Consider the following 22810-nt stretch of genomic DNA (forward strand, 5'->3'; position numbering starts at 1 on the left):
CTTTGTGTGCTTAAATGAATCCATCTTTCCAGTGATACTACCACAAGTAAATGTTACTTCTCAGAGTCTTTCTACACATGTTCAATTGTACACCCCTTTTAATTGGATTAGCCCTTAAACAAGAATAAACTCATTCATGAGAAATTACTTCTGCTTCTGATTTGCTTTTATGCTGGTATTATTAACAAGAGTCAACAAGGACAAAAAATGTATTCCACTTATATTAAGAATGAAGGTAGATTAAGTGGACACCAATCAACATAAATTGAATGGTAAACGTGTAATCAGATTGGCCACCTCATGCGAAGAGTTGACTCATTGGAAAAGACTGATGCTGGGAGGGATTGGGGGCAGGAGAAGGGCACGACAGAGGATGAGATGGTTGGATGGCATCACGGATTAAATGGACATGAGTTTGAGTAAGCTCCGGGAGTTGGTGATGTACAGGGAGGCCTGGTGTGCTGTGGTTCATGGGGTCGCACACAGTCGGACGCGACTGACCTCGACTGAACCACGTGACCGCCAACGACACTCCAGCATCGGGGGCGCGAGCAGCCGGGGGTCAAACAGACGCGCCTGGAACTTCAGGAAACCGTTGGTGGGTGGAGAGGGGGCTCCGTGCGGCAGCTCCTTTCTGATCTGCCGTGCTGAGAACGTGGGCTTTCCTTCCTGGAAATGAGCCTTAATCCCTCGAAGGTTGCGCCTGAGCCAGAGCCGGAGCGGGAGGCAGGACAAGGGCCTGGGTCCGAGGCCCAGGGGCCGGGGCCGGAGGCAGGGAGCGGGCCGCCCGCAGGGCCTGGCCCGGAGCCGGAGCCGCCCTCTGCGGCGGGTCAGGACTGGGAGCCCGAGCGCGGCCGGAAGCCGGGGCCGAGCGCAGAGCTCTCTCCGGGGCCGGAGGCTCCGCCGCCCCCGCCGGCCTCGCGGTCTGAGAACCTTCGGGCCCCGCGGCCCCGCTGCCACACCAACTGCCTGGAGGCGCCGCTGTCGCGGGCCTTCCAGCGGCTGGGCAGGAAGGTGGGCGCTCATCCCTGGATCTTCCTGCTGCTGCCGTTGGCGCTAACGGCTGTCCTGGGCACCGGCCTGATGTACCTGCCCCGGGATGGAGAAGAAGACCTGGAGGAGCAGTACACCCCCATCGGGAGCCCTGCCAAGGCCGAGCGGCGCTTCGTGCAGACACATTTCACCGCCAACGACTCTCTCATCTTCTCCATCTCCAGGAAGAGCACCGAGGTCCCTTATGCCTCCGTCCTCGTGGTCTCCAACACCGAGACCCTGCTGGAGCCGGACATCCTAGAGGAAATTAGCAAGGTGGACGACGCGGTGCAGGCTCTGACTGTGACCCAGGACAACGGAACCCAGATCCCCTACAGCGAGGTGTGCACGAAGAACCAGGGCTCCTGTGTACCCCCCAACCCACTCTTGTTCGCCTGGAAAAGGAACAAGGGCCTCAACCTGAGAACCATCACCTTCCCCATCTACAGCCTAGCCGGTCAGATCGTCTCCCTGGCCAACATCCTGGGAGGAACTGTCCTGGGCGAGAGTATGGGGCCGAGCCAGTTACTCCTCCAGGCCAAAGCCATGCGGCTGCAGTACTACCTGGAGACAGGTGAAGGAGAGGAAAATGAACGTAGCAAGGCGTGGATGATCCATTTCCTGATGAAGGTTGGCAGCCTTGAAGAGAGTCTGGCCTTGAAGAAGATCCAGGTACCTAGTGGCTGGGGTTTATGGGAGGCCAGGAGAAGGCGGGAGGGATAAGGGCACTCGTTCCAAGGACCATGGCAGCAGCGCTCCCGGATTATCAGATAGAGCCCTTGACTGGAAGCTAGGTGTGCTCTGCTTGATTTGATCCATAATCCAACTTTCTTAAAATAGCACACTGAAGAAAGCCACAGCAGATTCTAAAAAAGAGTGGATATGAGTATAACTGGCTCACTTCGCTGTACACGTGAGACTAACACAACACTGTAACTCAACTATACTCCAATAATTCTGTTCAATAAAGGAAAAAGAGGACTTTTAAAAAAAGGAGAAGAATGCCACAAATCTTAAATCCCTGGTAACATTCTGGTCAAAAACACAAATGGTACATTCTCAGGGTAGGTCTGTTCAGTACAGACGTTGATCTTCAGGTTTAGTTTGGTTTATCTGGTCAAATTACTCTGTAATTCTTGCTTTCAGTTTAAGCCTTTGCTGTTTCTGGGAGCCCCCTAAACTCTGGAGTTCACTGGAATAAAAAAGCAAAACTTTAAACAAAAGTTCCATGATGTTTTTGAGAAAGATGAGCATTTTAAAAGTAAATTATAGCATAGTGCCAGGCACATATTAGCTGTTCAGTGATTTGGGGGCTGGCAAACCTAATACTCTGAATAAAACTGGTGAAAATGAGAAGATATCTTCTGGGAAAAGCCTTTTAATGCCCAAGCCTCTCTGAAATGATGTTTGTACAATTAAAATAGTAAAAGATAAGGACTGAATAGAAGTTTAGAAAAAGTTATCATGTCTATAGTTCTTAACACTTTCACATTTTTATATGAGATTCAGATTTTGTGTATTCAGGAATTTTAAACTTTAGATTTTTTTAAAGAAACTTTGAAAAGCATGCAGAGATTTGTGGGAAGAAGCAAATCTTTATTACCTTCTTTATTTTAAAATCATAATCCATGTATTTTGATTTTTCACTGAATTTTAATGTTTAAATTAATAAGCTGTAGTTTTCAGTATCATAGGTAACTCACATGCAATATCAGAATTGAAAGTCATTTACCTGAATATATTTTTGTGGCAGGTTGTCTACTTTTCATCACTTTCTAGACAACTGGAATTTGAGGCAACTTCTATGACCGTGGTCCCCTTGTTTCACTTGGCCTACCTTCTAATCATATTATTTGCAATTGTATCATGCTACAGGTAAAGCTATTGTATTAGTTTTTTAAACTCTAAAAATTTTATTGTAATAATGTGTATAATGTGTATGTAACATTTATAACATAAAATGTGTCACTTCAAAAGCCATTTTTAAGTGTACAGATCAGTGGCATTAATTACATTATCAGTGTTGTGCAACCATCACAACTATCCCTTTACGAATACTTTCCATCACCCCAAACAAACACCGTAACCGTTAAGTAATAACTCCCCACTGTCTCCCCCAAGTCTTGGCTAATTTTTAATCTAGTTTCTGTTTCCATGAATTTGCCTATTCTAGAGACTTCATATAACTGGAATCATACAGTATTTGTCCTTTTGTGACTGACTTATTTCACTTACCATGTTTCCCACATTTATCCATGTTGTAGCATGAGTTCCTTTACATGGCTGAATAATATTCCATTTTATGTATATACCACATTCGTTTAGCTACCTGTCTGTTGATGGGCACTTGAAATATTTTTACCTTTGGACTATAGTGAATAATGGTGCAGTGAACCATGCTGTCCAGATCTGTGTTTAAGCTCCTGTTTTCAGTTCTTTTCAGTATATACCTAGGAGTGGAATCAGTGGGTTGTGTGATAATTCCCTGGTTAGCTTTTTGAAGAGCCACCACACCATTTTTCACAGAGGCTACACCGCTTTATATCCCACCAGCAATGCATAAGTTTTCCAATTTCTCTACCTTCTAAGCATGACTATCTTTTTAATGTGGTTGTCGGTTATCTGTGTATCTTCTTTGGAGCTCCCCAGGTGGCGCGGTGGTAAAGCACCTGCCTGCCAGTGCAGGAAATGCAAGACACTTGGTTTGGATCCCTGTGTTGGGAGATGCCCTGGAGAAGGAAACGGTAACCCACTCTGGTATTCTTGCCTGGACAATTTCATGAACAGAAGAGCTTGGTGGCTAGGGGTCACAAGAAGTCAGACAACTGAGCTACTGCACACACACGCATATCCTCTACGGAGAAATATCTATTCAAGTCCTTTGCCCTTTTTTTGGCTGCGCCCCAAGGCTTGAAGAATCTTCTTTTCCTGACTGGAGGTTGAACTTGGGCCGAGGCCCTTGGCAGCGAAAGTTTGGAGTTCTGACCACGGGACTGCCAGGGAATTCCCACCTTTGTTCATTTTTAGTGAAACTGTTTGTCCTTTTGTTGTTGAATTCTGTTGTTGTTGAGAATATGTTTTGGCTATTCAATCCTTATCAAGTTATATAATTTGCAAACATTTTCTCTCGCTCTGTAGACTCTCTCTTCACTCGCTGATGATGTCCTTTATGCACACAGGCTTTAGTGCAGACGAGACTCAGCTTGTTCTTTCCATTGTCTCTGCCTGCGCTTTTGGTGTTGCCTCTAAGCTTCCAGTGACAAGCCAGGTCGGCTGCAATTGCTCTATGTTTCCTTCAAGAGTTTTATGGTTTTAGCTGCGATATTCAGGTGGTTACAATTTGTAATCATAGTTGTACATGATGTGAAGTAGGGGCCCAACGTCATTCTTGTTCCCGTGGAAATGCAGTCATCCAAGTGCCATTTGTTGAAAAGACCGCTCTCTCCCAGTTGATTGGATTTGGCATCCTTGTCATAAATCAATGGGCTGTAGATACATGGATTTATTTCTAGGTGCTCAGTTCTACTCCATTGGTCTATATGTCTGTCCATGTACTGGTACCAATTTGATTTAAATACTGTAGCTATAAGTTTTAAAATCTGGAAATCTCAGTTGTCCGTTTATTTTCTCTTTTTAAGGTTATTCTGGAATATCCAGGGCTCCTTGTAATTCCATATGAATTTGAGTACTGACCTATACATTTCTGAATAAAAGCTGTTTGAATTTTGATAGAGATTGTGTTTAATGTGTAGATCGCCTTAGGCGAGATTGTCGTTTTGACAATATTAAGTCTTCCCCCACCATGGACTGTGAAAGTCTTTCCATTAATTTAGGTCTTTTTTAGTTTCTTTTACCAGTCTTTCACTTCTTTGGTTAAATGTATTCCTAAGTATTTCATTATTTTAAACGGTAAATGGAGTCACTTTCTTTGTTTCTCTTTGGGATTGTCCATTGCACATGGACAGAAACAACTAATCCTGCGTGTTGATCTTGTATCTTGCAGCTTTACTGGATTTGTTTCCTAACTTTAGTAGCTTCCTTTGGATTCATTGGAGTTTTCATGTGTAGGATCATATAATCTGTGAAAAGAGAGTTACAATTCTTCCTTTCTAGTTTGAATTCCTTTAATTTCAAAGTCCTGTCTAATTGGTCTGATCAGCACTTCTAGTACATCTTTGAATATCACTGATGGAAGTGGGCATCCTTATCTTGTTCCTGATCTTAGAGGGAAAGCTTTCTTTTTTTCACAGTTGAGTATAATGTTAGCTGTGCAGTTTTCATAATTGCCTTTATAATTTTGAGGAACTTTCCTTCCGTTCCTTGTTTTTGAGTTTTTATCATGAAAAGACATTGTGTTTTGTCAAGTGCCTTTTCTGTACCTTTTGAGAGATTCGTGTGGTTTTTATCCTCTGTTCTGTTAGTGTGCTGTGTTACATTGATGCTCTCGTGTTGAACCGCTCTTCCATTCCTGGGGTAAATCCCATGTGGTCATGATGTATACTTCTTTTAATATTCTTACTGAATTGTGTTTGCTAGAATTTTATTGAAGATTTTTGTATCTATATTAATAAGAGGTATTATTTGTAGCTTCCTTGCCGTATCTTAGTCTGACATTGATGTCAGTGTAATAATGGCCTCATCAAAAGAGTTAGGAAGTGTTCCTTTCCTTTCAGTTTTTTTTGGAAGGGTTTGAAAAGGATTGGTGTTAATTCTTCTTTACATATTTGATAAAATTCACTGTTGAAGCCATCAAGCCTGGACTTTATTTTGGAGGTGAGGGGAGGTTTTTGACTATGGATCAGTCCTTTTACATGTTCTGTTGAGAGTTTCATCGTGAGTCAATTTAGGTCTTTGTGTATTTCTAGGAATTTGTGTATTTTATCTAGGTTATCCAGTTTTTTGGCATAGGTTGCTTATAGTAATGTCTTAAATCTTTTCTATTTCTGTAAATTCAGTAGTGATGTTCCCATTTTTATGTCTCATTTAGTTATTTGTATTTTTCCCCTTTATCACTCTAAATAAATATCTTTCAATTTTGTTGGGTTTTTGTGTTTTTTGTTTTTTTTTTTTTTTTGATAACCAACTTCTGGCTTTGTTGGTTTTCTCTATTGTTTTTCTATTCTCAATTATATTTATCACCATTCTTATTTTATTCCTTCTGTTAGCTTTGTGTTAGGTCTTCTCTTCTTTTTCTGGTTCCACAAGGTGTCTAAATCCACAAAGTGGTTCGAGATCTTTGCTCTTTTTTTAATGCAGTATAAATTTGCCTCTGGGCACTGGTGTCACTACATCTCATGAGTTTTATGGTATTTTGTATGTCTTCATTTTCCTTATAGGTTATCTGCATAGATGTTTTATCCATTATTGAAAGGGAGGCGTTGAACTTTCCAACTGTTACTGTAGAGCTATGTATTTATAATACTGTTAATATTTGCTTCATATATATTGGGTCCCTGTTATGAGGTCCATTTATGTTTATAGTTGTTACATCTTCTTGATTACTTGTCCCTTTTATAAATATATAACGGTTTTGAAACAGTCTATTTCGTCTGTTATCAGTATAGGCACTCCTAGTCTCTTGGTTCCTATTCATTGGAGAATCTATTTCAGTATCTTATCAATCTGTTTATGTCTTTGGATCTAAAGTGAATTCTTATAAATAACATATAGTTGAATCATGCTGTTTTATACATTCTGACAATATCTGCTTTTTGATTGGAAAGTTTAATCTGTTTAGATTTAAAATAATTGCTGACAAGGAAGGACTTACTTCTATTGTTTGGGTATTTAATATTCTGTATATGTTAGAGCTACTGCTGCTGCTAAGTCACTTCAGTCGAGTCCAACTCTGTGTGATCCCAGAGACGGCAGCCCACCAGGCTCCGCCGTCCCCAGGATTCTCCAGGCAAGAACACTGGAGTGGGTTGCCATTTCCTTCTCCAATGCATGAAAGTGAAAAGTGAAAGTGAAGTTGCTCAGTCGTGCCTGACTCTTAGCAACGCCATGGACTGCAGCCCACCAGGCTCCTCCATCCATGGGATTTTCCAGGCAAGAGTATTGGAGTGGAGTGTCATTGCCTTCTCCAATATTAGAGCTATTATCCTTCATTTCATCCATTTATACCTTTTTTTTTTTTTTGGCCAAACCCAGGCCCTAGCAATGAAAGTGCTGAGGAGTCCTAACCATTGGACCACCAGGGAACTCCTGCTCCATGCCTTCTTTAGGGTTAGGGCCTTCTTTAATGTGTAGTTAGTGAGCTGTTTTGATTGGTCATTTTGCTGCCAGTGATTCCCAAGTCAGCCTGAGCACTGGAATCACATGAAATTTTTAGACACACGGATTCTGCAACTTCCCTACAAACTGTAGATGAGAGTCTGCAGAGCTGTGTTCCAGGACTGCAGGAATCTAAAGTTCTGAGACTCTCCTAAGTCATCCTGATAAACTGCTTAACCGGAGTCCTTCTTGGGGACTAGAAAAGCTGCGAGTGTGTTCACCGGTGTTCTGCATTCACATCATTCCTTCTATTGCCTATCAAACACTAAAATAAGGATCACTTAGAGAGCCAGCACAGCGACTAGTCGAAGTCAAAGGACTCTAGCCAATACTATACTTCACTCCCTCCATCCTCTGAAAAATTTATACCAACAGTCCAGAAACCTGAAAGAGGGAATGGGGTTAAGCATGTCCTACGCAGCTTTTATCCTGTTCATCTTTCTGGTTTCAAAGTTCATTTGTGTTACTTTCACCTTAAACTCTTGTAAACCAGTATTGTTGCTTTAAGAAAGTGTTGTGTGCACGTGTTAGTCACTTAATCGTGTCCGACTCTTTGTGACCCCAGGGTCTGTGCCCACCAGGCCTTTCTGTTCCTGGGATTCTCCAGGCAAGAATACTGGAGTGGATTGCCATTTCCTTCTCCAGGAGATCTTCCTGACCCAGGGATTGCATTGCAGGCAGATTCTTTACCATCTGAGCTCTAGGGAAGCCCACAAGAAAGTATTGGTTGTGATCAAATTTTGTTTTGGAATCAAGCAAAACCCTTTTGTTTTGGTGTGTGTATGTGTGTTGATTTGGGGCCCTGAGTTTAACAGATAGCACCAGCAGTTTGAGAAAAAGTGAAATTCAGGCACATAGAGTTGTTTTAATAAGAAAGTTTGGTTATTTTAATGTGGCCTTGCATCAATAAGGTCTTTAGTTATAGTCTTGCTTTTGGGAATCAGCAGCTCCATTTCCATAGTTGACTTTCCTAGTCTTCAAACCAGACTGTTTCTCTCTCCTCCTGAAGTTTCAAGAGGCAGCCGTCAGTCATTTGTTTTGACGCAGTTGGCAATGAAGTAAAACAGAAACCTAGAGATTGTCATCAATACTTTAAAATGTAAAGTTGTGGTTGTTGGGGAGTTAAAGTATTAAATCCAATCTTTTTAAAATGCTGTATATATATTCCCATTTTTGTTGGTTCAACCAAGAAATAGACATAACTTCTGTTATTCAAAATGGAGTATACATTACTTTTTTTTTTTTTGCAATTAGTAGCCACTTTTCTCGAAGAAGACAATGGCAACCCACTCCAGTACTCTAACCTGGAGAATCCCATGGATGGAGGAGCCTCGTGGGCTGCCGTCTATGGGGTCGCACAGAGTCGGACACGACTGACGCGACTCAGCAGCAGCAGCAGCCACTTTTCCTGGGCTTCCCTGGTGGCTCAGTAGTAAAGAATCTGCCTGCAGTGCATGAGACACAGGAGATGCGGGTTTGACCCCTGGGCGGGGAAGATCCCCTTGAGGGAAGGCATGGCAACCTACTCCACTATTCCTGCCTGGAGACTCCCGTGGACAGAGGAGCCTAGTGGGCTACAGTCCATAGGGTCACAAGCAGTCAGACACAACTGAATTGACTGAGCGCACACATACACACACACAGAGCCTCTTTTCTAGAAACATACTTCTTTAGCAGAGGAGAACCATGAAAAACTTTTAGGAGGAGGCTTTCATTCTTTTTGTTAACCACAATATATATTAAACCAGCTTTGACATACAGGAGGTATTTGGGATTGTGTTTATGGCTGATGGGAGTCATAAGTGGGTGAGAAGTTACCTCGACGTGGGCACTTTCATACTGCTTGCTTCTATTCACACTCCTTTGGAGATCAGAGTGGAATTAGCTTTTTGCAATGTTTTAGTATCTTTTTGTGGTTCTGAAAGGCCAGCCGGTGGATTCATGCTTGGCTCACTGCATAAGAATCAACGAGTATAGTTTGGTAAAAGTACAGATTCCCAATTTTCTGTCCCCACCCCATCCCCCGCCCCGCACCGCCCTTTTTTTTGTTCAGTTGGTCTGGGCTACTGCCTGGAAATTAAAGTTTTCTGGCAGACAGATATGGGGATTATTGCCCAAGAGGCTCTGAAGAGGTGTCCGAGTCAAGAATGTTAGGAATGGCTGGAATTTCAGTATGGAAGCTACCACCACAAGTTCCATGACTTTTCCCTCCAAATTTACAGGTGTGACTGTGTGCGGAACAAAATGTGGGTCGCGGTCTTCGGAGTCATCTCCACCGCCCTGGCCGTGGTGAGTGGCTTTGGCCTGATGCTGTATGTCGGGGTGCCCTTTGTGCTCATAGTCGCGAATTCACCGTTTCTTATCCTCGGTGAGTAAAACGAAGCACAAGGCTGCATGCTGCGCATGGGGGTGTGGGGTGGGCAGAGGACGGGCACTGTGTTAGATCAGGCAGAACAGTTATATGGAGGTGGCTACAGACCCAAAATGAGGGATCAGGAGAAAAAGGAAATCAAATGGAATCATGCCTTTAGAGTTGGAAAAATCTGGTACCCCAAATGGAAAAACACAGACCAGGGACATGAACAGGTATTTCACACACACACACACACACACAGAATCCAAAATACTAATCCTTGAAAATGTAAGAAAGAAATATTTGACCTTTCGATTAATCAAGAGATGCAAGTTAAACCAAAACTGAGATCCTTTGTCTTCTTATAAGATTAACGAATATTATAGAAGATAGAAGGTTTGGGGAAGATTGTATGCAAGTGAACACTCTTATATTCTGCTGAGGGAGATTTGTAAATTGGTGCACTTCTAAGATATAACTTTGCAATGAATCAAAAGACTTAAAAATTTTAAATGGATTACCTTTGACCTGCCAACTCCACTTCTGGGAATTTGTCCTAGTTATTGGACAGGTTTTCACAAAATAAAATAAGCATGTTCATTATAGTGTGATTTAGAATAGGAAAAAACAAAAACAAGCTAATCCTATATCAACATGGGATTGGTCTGCTCAGATCACATTAAAGTTTTGGAATCCTATTCAGTCTTTCAAAAGAGGTAGATATAAAGTGTTAAATGAAAAATGCTGGTTATGAAACAAAATGTTTAAAACAGAGAGATATACAGAGAGATGTTTAAAACAGAGAGATATATAAATATGCATATGCTGCTGCTGCTAAGTCGCTTCAGTCGTGTCGAACTCTGTGCGACCCCATAGACGGCAGCCCACCAGGCTCCCCCGTCCCTGGGATTCTCCAGGCAAGAACACTGGAGTGGGTTGCCATTTCCTTCTCCAATGCATGAAAGTGAAAAGTGAAAGTGAAATTGCTCAGTCGTGTCCAACTCCTAGCAACCCCATGGACTGCAGCCCACCAGGCTCCTCCGTCCATGGGATTTTCCAGGCAAGAGTTCTGGAGTGGGGTGCATTGCCTTCATATATATTTGTATATATACACACACATATATTTGTACATATATACATATATATACACATATATACATATATATATGTATTTTTTTTGCAAAGTCACTTCAGTCGTATTCAACTCTGTGTGACCCCAGAGACGGCAGCCCACCAGGCTCCCCAGTCCCTGGGATTCTCCAGGCAAGAACACTGGAGTGGGTTGCCATTTCCTTCTCCAATGCATGAAAGTGAAAAGTGAAAGTGAAGTCACTCAGTCGTATCTGACTCTTGGTGACTCCATGGACTGCAGTCCACCAGGCCCCTCCATCCATGGGATTTTCCAGGCAAGAGTACTGGAGTGGGGTGCCATCGCCTTCTCCGATATATATGTATGTATATATATACAAATATGCATATATATTTGTATAGAGCAAATTCTGGATAGATAATACTTAAAAGATTAGCAAGGATTATCCTTGACAGGTAGAATTACAGTTGTTTAAAGGTTTTCTTTGTATTTGCCTGTACTTTCAGGATTTATTTTACAATAAGCATAAGAAGGCAAAAATGTTTCTGTTCTGGATGGTAAGCAACTTGGAAGAATTAATAATTAGTTTCCCAGGGGAAATAGGAGAGGACCTGTGCACTGGATGTGTGCCTTCCTAGCACACTCAAGCTTACACATTCAGTGTTCCCACAGCCATAAACAACTGACGTGTAGACAACTTCGTCTTCGTATTGTCTGTATACACATAGATATGTGAGTGTAGGGCTGCGTGTGTGTGGCGGGGCTGTGATTTCAGTAGCTCAAGAAATGTGTGAGGACAGTTTCTGAACCAAGTCCCATAAATACTAAAACCGGTTTTAAATACCTGTTCCATATCAATGAGCTTATTTGTGGTCCTTAGTACTTCAGATTCTTGCCCTTCGTCCAGCTGAATGCGAGCGAAATCCAGACAGCTGGCTGCGGGGGGCATGTCAGGATGCAGATGTGCCAGACCACACAAGCCTGTGCCGCCGCAGGCCTTCTGCCAGACCACACGCACCGAGCAGCCCAATTAGAGGCCAAGTGCAGTGCCCAGTACCTTCCCGTGTCATCCATGGAGAGGATCTTCCAAGGTTGATATTAAAATCAATCAGCATTCAGTTCCAAGTGTTGACACACAGAAACAGGTGTATAGGAGTGAAAGCACAGGAAGCTTGAGGGAAGTGAAGTCTATCTGCACCGTGCTCAGGCTGTCCTTGGTCATCCCCTTTCTTCTCTGTAGTCCTCCTCTCCTAACCTTCAGTGACCACTTCAGAGTCCTCAAATGTCCTCCTGGCCTCTTTATTCCAAATCAGTCAGGAAGCGTCACTGTGGAAGAGACTGGTTACTTTAGTATTCACTTATTATGTAAAGGATTCTTAAGGTTCACTTTGGTACATGTTTCTGATGTCAAGAGTACCTGCATTTTACTGACATAATGCCTTAACCCGGGCAAGTGAAGCTTGAATGACAGCGTCTGGGTGTCAGAACCAGACCAACTGAAAACTACATGTGTGTGTACATCTGTGTGTGTGTGTGTGTGTGTGTGTATCTGTGTGTGTGTGCATGTACATACCACATTGATAGCTAGGTGCTAACTGGAGAACAGACAAATCCAGCTCATATTTTAAACAACAGAGTGCTAACTCAGTATTAGTGCCTTAGAGTAAAATGGTTTATAAGAGAAAATGGTCTCTCAAATGTTCTGGTGGAATCCGAGATGCATGGCTAATAATACCCAGTCAGCCAGGTTTCCTGACTCTTCACTGAAACACCCTGAATGAGGACTAGTAGTAGAGTGTAGTGTGCTGTGTACAAAGCGCAGAGTTATTACAGAGCAAGGAGTGAAGAGTTGTGGATTCAGAGGCAACCAGAGAAGGCATCAGAGAAAGCCGTATCCAAACACAGACTCTGCAAGATCAGTGAGCCCTTGAGAGACGGGCAAAGAAAACGGTTTGAGTTGATCTGGTTAATTTTTAATGGATGTTAAAAAGTACGAAGACTCTGTTTCTTTCTCTAACAGGTGTTGGGGTCGATGACATGTTTATCATGATTTCTGCCTGGCAGAAGACCAGCCTCACGGATAGCATAAGCGAGCGGATGTCCGATGTGTACTCAAAAGTGGCAGTGTCCATTACGATCACCACCGTGACCAACGTCCTGGCCTTCTATACAGGCATTATGACCTCTTTCAGGTCCGTACAATACTTCTGCATCTACACAGGAACAACCCTGCTCTTCTGTTATTTTTACAGCATCACCTGTTTCGGAGCATGTATGGCCCTGGATGGGAAAAGAGAAGGAGTCTGTCTGCGCTGGCTGAAGAAGCCAGAAACGCCCAACCAAGAATGTTCTTCATTGAAAAAGTCCTGCTGCCTCCCAGGTGGCTCTCTCCAAGACGAGTGTGAAGCCGACGTCCACCCAATGAATCTGTTCTTCAGAGACTCTTTTGGTCCTTTTCTCACAAGCACCAAGGCCAAGATTTGTGTAGTGCTCCTGTATGCGTCGTACATCATAACTAGTTTATACGGGTGTTTCCGAGTGGAGGAAGGCTTAGACCTCCGAAATTTGGCAAGTGACGACTCCTACATCACACCGTATTTTAATGTAGAAGAAGAACATTTTTCTACCTATGGTCCCAGGGTTATGGTAATCATTACTGAGGCTCTTGACTACTGGGATAAAGATGCTAGGCAAAAACTGGAAAAATGTCTGGCAGATTTTGAAAACAGTGAGTATGTAGATGAAAACCTTACAGAGTTTTGGTTACGAGAATATGTAAAATATATGGAAAACCTCCGTCAAGATATAAATGATAAGACAGCGTTTCTAAGCAATATTCCCACTTTTTTAATGGATTTTCCACTTTTTGCATATGATATTAATATAACATCATCAGAAGAAATCGTTTGTTCCCGGGCCTTCGTTCAAACCATGGGTATTTCTTCTTCAACCAGTAGGAAGCTGATGTTGCTCCAGTTCCGAGACATGGCTGAGAAGTGCGAGGTTCCCCTGATGGTGTACAACTCGGCTTTCATATATTTTGATCAGTTTTCTGCAATAGTAGAGAACACTGTGCGAAATGTGATTGTTGCCTCCGCAGCTATGTTCATTGTTTCCTTATTATTAATTCCTCATCCCCTGTGTTCTCTGTGGGTAACTTTTGCTATTGCTTCTGTGATTGTGGGCGTCACGGGTTTTATGGCCTTCTGGAACGTCAACCTTGACTCCATATCCATGATTAATCTTGTCATTTGCATAGGGTTTTCTTTTGACTTTTCTGCTCACATTTCCTATGCCTTTGTGTCCAGCTCAGAGCCCTCAGGAAACCGAAAAGCCATCGAGGCCCTGTACCTGCTGGGCTACCCCGTGTTACAGAGTGCAGTTTCAACAATAATAGGGGTGTGTGTCCTGTCCGCAGCTAAAGCATACATCTTCAGGACATTTTTCAAGATTATGTTTCTTGTGATGGTATTTGGAGCTGCTCATGGTCTAATTTTTATCCCAGTATTCTTAACCTTTTTTTGAAAGTTGCTTTGAATAGCCACTAACAAATCAAAGACCAACTATAGAATTCCTGATTGGCCCAATCCAATCTGATGAAAATGCACTGTTAAGAATAGTCAATAAACTAAAAACAAAGGCATGTTTCCTTGGCTTGTAAATACCGTTTTAAAATGTTATTTAAAATATCCTGAGAAAAATTAATGTCTCACATTAAAATATTTTTACTAAATTAAGAAATGTTTTCATCTTTATTATGGTCTATACAATCAAGCATAACTTTCCAATTATTTGTCCTTTTATTTCATCATTAGTATTTTATGCCTGGAATTCAAATATTTTATGTATTATACTCTAAAATGGAATATTATTTTCATTGTACTTCTCATATATATTATTGTGTAAAAGTGTAACTGACTATTATTTATTCTCCTAGTCCGGGGTTTTTCTGTGCATTTTCTTAATGGTGTATTTTGATGAGCAGAAGTTTTTAAAGTTTTGGAATCAAATGTATCTTTATTTTTTATGGTTAGTGTTTTCGGAGAGATCTTTGCCTAATCCAGGATTACAAAAAAGCATCTGTATTTTCTTCTCAAAGCTAATAGTTTTATATTTGCATTTTATATCATATTACAGATGAATCACAAACCCGTGTTTGTGGGGAGTTGGGTAGAGGCTCGCTTTCTTCCCATTATAGCTATCCAGTCGTCCCAGCGTCTTCAGTGAAAAGACTGTCCTCTCACCAGAGCGACTAACTTGGCACCTCTTTCAGAGACCCAAGTGACAATTTATGTGTGGCTCTATTATCTGTTTTTCTGTAATAAAGTGGATACCACACTGTATTGATTACTGAAGCTTTATGTTAATTATGGAAGTTAAGTTAGGTAAGTTATCCAGCATTTTCCCTCTTTTCCAAATTATTTTAGCTGTTATAGATTATTTACATTTAGATACTAATTTTAGACTCACTTGTCCTTATATCAAAAAAATAAAGTTTTCTGGGATCGTAATTGGGTCATGTTGTCTACAGATGAGTTTGGGGAAAACAGATATATTAGCAACATGAAATCCTCCAATCTGTGAACATGGTTTGTCTCTTACCTATTAACTTATTTCGTGTTTTTCAGAAGTGTCTTATACATGGATTTACTTTCTAAACATCATCATTTCTTAGCACTGTAAATACTTTGAACCCCTTTTTCATTTTTTTCCCTAGTACATGAGAACGCAATTGGTTTCGGTGTACCTGCCCTACTATGTGTAACCTTTTTAGGTTCACTTATTCGTGTAGACTTTTGTACTTTTTTTAGTAGTTTTTAATCTATGCAGTTATGTCAAGATCACATAAAGACCATTTTATTCCTCCCTACATAAACTTTTTCTCTTACTTACCTTACTGCACAGGCTTAAAACAGCCCAGGAAAATATAGGGCAGCATACTGGCCTCATTGCCTGCTGTCAGCCTCGTACGGAATGGAATCAGTGTTTCATCAAATATGATGATGGCCTGGAAGCTTTCATCACCACCTTCTGTGAGACTGTGGAAGCCCCTTCTACTTCTAGTTTTCTGGCGTGTTTTAACCTAAATGGGTATTAAATTTTGTCAGATTCCTGTCTGTCATCTGAGATCGTCACGTCTGTTTTTCTATTGTAGTCTGTGCAATGTGACAGCTTACACCGAATGATTTTTTTAAATCAACTTATATGGAATCATTTTATGCTAACCTTGCATTCCTAGAATAATTTACATTTGGTCATGGCATGTCATTATCTTCATATATTGCCGTTTTTGTTAATATTTTGTCAGTGATATTTGTCCCTGTGTTCACAAGGCATATTGGTCTACAATTCCTTTTTTTGTGATGCCTTTCTCAGGTTGTGGTATCAGGGTTATACTGCCCTCAGGAAACAAGCCAATAAATATTCTTCCTCTTCTGTTTTCTGAAATATATGATGTATGCTGCTGCTGCTGCTAAGTCACTTCAGTCGTGTCCGACTCTGTGCAACCCCATAGACGGCAGCCCACCAGGCTTCCCCGTCCCTGGGATTCTCCAGGCAAGAACACTGGAGTGGGTTGCCATTTCCTTCTCCAATGCATGAAAGTGAAAAGTGAAAGTGAAATCGCTCAGTCGTGTCCGACTCTGTGCGACCCAATGGACTGCAACCTACCAGGCTCCTCCGTCCATGGGATTTTCCAGGCAAGAGTCCTGGAGTGGGGTGCCATCGCCTTTTCCAATATGATATATGGTTGACATCATTTTTTCATTTCTTGTCAAATGTTTGATAGAATTCACTAGTGAAGTCTTTGGGTGTGGAGTTTTTCTGAGAATGGCTTTTATTTCAGGTTCACTTTCTTCAACAAACAGAAGGCCATTAAAATGTTCTTTTTCTTCCTGGGTCAATTTTGGTATGTTTGTTTTGTATGGAATTTGCCATTTTTCCAATTGGCTATAAATTTCCTTCTAGCTACTATTTTAACTGTATCCACAAAAAAAATTTTTTTATGAGATGTTCGTTATCATTCAGTCCAAAATAAGCCCCTATTTCCCTTGTGATTTCTTCTTTGACCATGAATTAAACAATACCTTTATTTTCTCTTCATTTTTGAAGAATAGTTTAAACAGATATAGATTTCTAAGTTGAGAAGACTTTTTTTCTTTCAACACCTTAAAAATGTCATTGCATTGTCTTCTGGGTGCAGTGCTGTTGAATTGTCTTCACTTTCACATTGATCTTCTCTATGGAATATGCCTTTTTTCCCTCTATATTCATTTAATATTTTTTTTATTACTGGTTTTCAGCAATTTGACTATGATGAGATTATATGTGTTTTTTTTCTATTCAATCTTCTTAGATATCTTTAAGCACTTAGGACCTGTGGCTTGATATTTTCCATCATATTTGGAAATATTTTAGCCTTTATTTGTTCAAATGTTTTTCTGCCACATTGTCTCTCCCCTTTCCTTCAGTGACTTTAATTATAAATATGTTCTCATTATTTTCAGTTGTCATAAAAAGGTAATAGTCCCCAAGATTGTGTTTTATCATTAATAAATTGAAATTTATTGACACTTTCAAAAAAACTCTTCTCTGTAGCCCATATTTTGTTGAAAAAATTAACTCTTTCTACATATGTTGAGATTCCTGGTAAGCTCAGGAAAATTCTCAGTGAAGGTACATAATTATGCTTTTATGTATGGAAATGTTTAAATATTTTAGTCCGAATATTTTCATCATATTTTTATTTCATTAAGACTCATTCTTAGACAAATATTTTATAACACAAAACCCCTCAACAGTATTTCTCCATTTCTAATTATCTTGAATACTTTGCCAAACAAAACAGAGATGTCACAAAACAATAGGGCTTTTCAATTGCATTCTATTCATTACAGAATGTAAATTTACCCCCAAATGGAAGCTCATTCAAAACTTGTTCTCACGAGTTATGAAATCACAAACCACAGCTGTGAAGGCTCAGTCAAGTACACTGCGCTCCTCTTACTTGACTTTGTCATTTTGCTGCTCACTTTCGCAGTGACAACTTCAATTCCCTCCTGTTTATATTCCGCGTTTTCAGGAATTCCATTCTGCTAAAATCTCAATCGCTTCCTGTTTATATTCCGCGTTTTCAGGAATTCCACTCTGCTAAAGTCTCAATTGCTTCCTGTTTATATTCCGCGTTTTCAGGAATTCCATTCTGCTAAAGTCTCAATTCCCTCCTGTTTATGTTCCGCGTTTTCAGGAATTCCACTCTGCTAAAGTCTCAATTCCCTCCTGTTTATGTTCCGCGTTTTCAGGAATCCCACTCTGCTAAAGTCTCAATTCCCTCCTGTTTATGTTCCGCGTTTTCAGGAATCCCACTCTGCTAAAGTCTTCCAAACTTTACATTTCTATGGTGTTCCCTTCACTGAACATTTTGATTATTCACACTGATTCTGAACAAGTTGCAACAAAAAAAGAGGACTCTATTCAGAAACTAGTCACAGTTTTACAAACTAGCTCAATAGCTTTGCAGGGCAACAGCTTGATTTTCAAAGCAGTTCCACAAAGAATCAAGCATTTGCAAACTCTGTCTGATACTGGGCAGCTAAGAGAAACAGCTGTGTACTATCATGCCTGAATGTTTTTAATTCAATCTCAACTTAAGTGCCAAATATTTGTTGTTCAGTCACTTTAGGTGTTTTATTAGCTCATCTCCTCCTCCTCCATGTAGTCCTCCAGATGCAATCTTGGGTTATCCATTCACATTTACAGATGAAGCCTATTTTGCTTAATACAGGTCATTGATAAATTTCCTACAGAATTGTGAATTCTGTCTCCAGCAGCCAAAATTGGTTCCTGCTGTCATCCTGGTATACCACCTATTTTAAGTTTGTACTGGATGCCTTGTTTTAAATGAAGTCTTATTATTAAGAGATGAATTAAAATAAGCCTGGACTGGTTTGATATACCTCGCTTTTTATGTTCAGATTTTTCCATGGTCCAGTCTAGTGATGTAGATGACACATGTGCACTGAATAGAATTTTCACTTTAACGTGTAGTTAAATGTGAAAGTCGCCCACTGACACACCACCCCCTTCCCCATCCTTTACGAACATTATGTAACCAACATCTCCTGTTCATTGACAGTGGGCAGAGCGCTCACTGAATACAATGAAGTGTGCTCAGACACGGGTGCTCAGGGAACGTTAGCTCCTCTCTGGATCCTGTATTGCTGAAGCCGTACTGGCCACTTCAATAAATAAACCCCAACCGTGTAGTGGCTCACCACAGTTCGAGTCTGATTCTCACTCGTGTAACAGTCACCGATGGTGTTCCTGGTCAGTGAGTGGCTGTCTTGAGCCCTGTAAATCAGGGACCCAGGTTCCTGCCAACTTCTGGTGCCACAATCCAAATGGCCCCTTCTGTTGCCTGTGTCCAGATGGCAGATGGGACAGAGAACTTCTTAAGGTCTTGACCTACAGGTGACACACACCACCCCCTCGCACATTTTGCAGTGAGTACTGGTCACACGGCCACACGTAAGTCAAAGGAGTTAGAAGATGCAGTCCTTGATTGGGCAGCCGTGTTTCAATTAAATTCCATATTATGGAAAGGGGGCACAATTTTTATTTGAAGCAAGCATTCAATATCATTGATTCTTAACCTCTTTACATTACTTTAAGATAAGTTTCCAGATGGATCAATATTTAAGTGTAAAAATGTAGATAATTATAATCTCAGAAAGAAAGATATCTGCCTACTGTGACACAAAGTCCCGAATTCATTAAGAAGGAAAAAAAAAAAAAGCATTAGTTGATTCAATCACAAACTTAAACCATAGCAACCAGAATAAAGGGGTTAGGCAAGGGAGTCCTCATGACTCAACACACAGGAAAAAGTCAAGAAGAAAATTGTACATGTCCAAAAATGGAAACCAGAAAAAGATGTAGGATTGTAGTTCACCCAAAGAGACATATGGTTAGTCTAAGCAACAAGTTAAAAGAATTAAGTCAGAATAAGATACCGATGGCAGGAATCACTCTAATGGCCTTCTGAGATAGGCTGCGGCAAAACAGAACACCATACACTACTTGTGAGGGTGTAAATTGATACAACCTCTATCGATTTTAATTTTCAATAGTTCTAAAATTTTTAATGAGGCTATCCTTTGGCATACTAAGTCCTTAAGAAAAATCTCACAAATACAGTTCTGATGTTCTAAGTAAAGACACTGATTCACTCAGCACGGCTTATACCAGCAGAACACTACACAACCTACACGTCTGTCAACAGCCCTCAGTCGCTCAGTCGTGTCTGCCTCTCTGTGACCCCATGGACTGCACGTGCCGGGCTTCCGTGTCCTTCACCGTCTCCTGGAGTTTGTTCAAATTCATGTCTATCGAGTCGGTGATGGCATCCAACCATCTCATCCTCTGTTGCTCCCTTTTCCTCCTGCTTTCAATCTTTCCCAGCATCAGGGTCTCTTCCAATGAATTGGTTCTTCATATTAGGTGGCCAAAGTATTGGAGCTTCAGCTTCAGCAGGGTTATGGTTAATAAATTTATGTTTCAGCCATACACTGAAAAATTATGTGTGTGTGTATGTTAGTCACTCAGTCGTGTCTGACTCTTTGCAACCCCATGGACTGTAGCCCACCAGGATCCTTTGTCCATGGGATTCTCCAGGCAAGAGTACTTGGGGGGGGGGGGGTGGATGGAATATAGAGCAATTCAAAAGAATAAGATAAATCTACATACAGAAGTCTACATGCAGACGTTAAGATCTTTTGACATATTTGGTGAAAACTGTGTTCTGCATACTGAGATAGTGCGGCAATATTTATGAGAAAGATACACTTGCATATATTTTGATGTGCCTGCAAATGCAAAGAAAACAGTTTGTAATGATAAACACCCACTTTTTAAATTTATGTAGAAGAGGAATGAGACAGAATGAAGTTTTAAGGTTGAGTTTTGGGTTCTTTTCTTTTTTTTTCACTATTCATTCTATGCATTTACTTCTAAGTTTTTACAAGGAGAATGTTATATCTATTGTTAAAGAATAAAAATTAGAAACTAAATTTTTTAATAACTAAATGAAGTCTACCAGGTTTCCCAAAGCCTTACCTGAGAACCATGCTTCTGGGTTACCTCCCCAAAGGTAAAAGCTGCCACTTAGAACACACGAAATAGCTATGCCTTGGGTGTGAGGGGTGTGTGTGTGTGTCCGTGAACAAGCCAAATTCTCCCAGTAAACTGTGAGCCGTGCAGGACAGCATTCATTTCATTTGCCTTGAAGAAGTGTGTCTTGGTGAGAACCAGGGACAAATTTGGGGTGAGTTAGGCTGATCTCGGGTGGCCTCGGCCTGCAGTGGCTTGAAGCGGGGCTTGGGTTCCCAACCAGAGACTGAGGCCAGGCCACAGCAATGAGAGCACCAAGCTCTGACCACGAGATCAGTGGGCAGTGACAAGAGCCCTGGCCCTTCTGCTTTGCAGGAAAGAACCTCCACGAAGATGGAAAGTAGTAAAGCAAGGAACGTGTCTATTTGGAGGAAAAACAGTACATTGCATGTGGATAGACACACGGATGGACTCAGAAAGAGGGCTGAGTTCTACCCTTGTGGCAACTTGAACTACTTCTATGGGGGATGTCTCTGGATTTCCTTTGGCCAATCATTTCCCTGGTTCACAGCCTATACTTGGTGTATCTCAGGATCCTCCCGTGTGTGCGCACGCTTCTCTTAGCCAAGACGGATTCTACTGCCGAGGCCTTGACATCTCTCCCCTTTTGACTTCCTGGGAGCCTTTCTGCACACGTGTGGTCGGCGAGGTCTCCTGAGAATGAGAAAGACGTGGTGTGGGCAGGGCCCAGCCTCCTCCCTTAATTGTCCTGCTATTCTCATCTTGAAGTTTTAGTCCATGTGGAGTTAATCTCAAGTTGCTTTACTCCATCTCCTGCCTCGAGGTTACTTACATGCCCACCAACGAAACCGCAGCCCAGGTTCAAACAGACTCACTTCGAATTTCTCCAGGGAACTGTTGGGTAGGCGGAGATGGGTGCTCTGTCCAACAGCTCCTTTCTGATCTGTTCTGTTTGAAAACAGGGCCTTTCCTTCCTGAAAATGAGGCTTGTGTCTCCAGAGGTGGTCCTGAGGGGACCCTGAGCCAAGTGGAAACCCTAACCAGAACGGAACCCAGAGCAGGGAGTGAAGCTGAACTGGAAGAGAAGCTGCAGCCCCAGAAGTGGAATCAGAGGTGGGGCAAGGAAGTGACTGTCAGCCTGAGAGGCTTCTCTGCAGTCAGCCGTCAGCACTGGGGTCACAGCATCTGGGGCCTCAAGGAGAGGGTTGGGACGGCTCTAGAAATGAAGGAGGAAACAGAACAGGCTCTATCTTGAAAGCAGGACTCCATCTCGGGCCGGACTGTGGACTTGGAGCTAAATGCCCAGCATCTATGGAAACAACATACCATCCGGAAAACCAGGCCCCAAGAAGGAAAAGCCCCAGGGCTCTCCACCGCCTAAAAGAATACCCTAATTTTCTGTGTAACTGAATAGAATCATACATTCTATTGTGCTTATTGGGGTTTGACCACAGGCCTATTGATAATTGTCCACTGTTAACAACCTGGGCTTGATTGTCAGGGAATTTGGGGAGGTGGGTTTGTGCACATACACTTAGGGTATATAAGGTTTTCACCAAAACGGGTCGGGGTCCTTGGCTATGAGGAGACTGCCTTGGGCCCGCCGGTGCAATAAACTGCACTCCACGATCTGCATTGTCCTTCTGAGTGAGTTTGCTTCCCGGAACGCGCAGCTACAGCACTTTGTTCTCAGGAAAGAAAAGAAAAAACTCACTCCTCTTGTTTTTTTTTTCCTTTTCACTGCAACAAATTCCCCCTTCATTTTATTTCCTCCATATCAATGGAGAAAGGGAAATAGGTGTCATTCTTGTTCCTGTCTGGCTGAGGACAAAACCTCAGTTTTGCTGTTTGACAATCACTGGCTATTCCACCCAGGGGCCCATCTATCTCCTGCTTCAAATTGTCCTTGAGAGACGTGAACCCCAAGTAATCTT

General features: G+C 41.7%; 1 protein-coding gene across 1 annotated transcript; it reads left to right on the top strand.

Moving 5' to 3' along the window:
- The first annotated feature begins 675 nt into the window (after positions 1-675).
- Positions 676-17311, top strand: LOC113883959 (patched domain-containing protein 3-like). The gene is made up of 4 exons (XM_027528195.1): positions 676-1704; positions 2786-2907; positions 9528-9673; positions 12769-17311. Exons 1-4 carry the CDS (start codon positions 676-678, stop codon positions 14271-14273), a joined length of 2802 nt encoding a protein of 933 aa, XP_027383996.1. The 3' UTR covers positions 14274-17311.
- The last annotated feature ends 5499 nt before the right edge of the window (positions 17312-22810 follow it).

Source organism: Bos indicus x Bos taurus, chromosome 25 (assembly GCF_003369695.1).
Source record: "Bos indicus x Bos taurus breed Angus x Brahman F1 hybrid chromosome 25, Bos_hybrid_MaternalHap_v2.0, whole genome shotgun sequence".
NCBI classification, from domain to species: Eukaryota; Metazoa; Chordata; class Mammalia; order Artiodactyla; family Bovidae; genus Bos; species Bos indicus x Bos taurus.

Coding starts and splice junctions, on each gene's coding strand:
- LOC113883959 (XM_027528195.1), top strand. CDS start 676: ATGAGCCTTAATCCCTCGAAGGTTGCGCCTGAGCCAGAGCCGGAGCGG. Junction 2,908..9,527: donor GCAATTGTATCATGCTACAG/GTAAAGCTATTG, acceptor CCAAATTTACAG/GTGTGACTGTGTGCGGAACA. Junction 9,674..12,768: donor TTCACCGTTTCTTATCCTCG/GTGAGTAAAACG, acceptor TTTCTCTAACAG/GTGTTGGGGTCGATGACATG.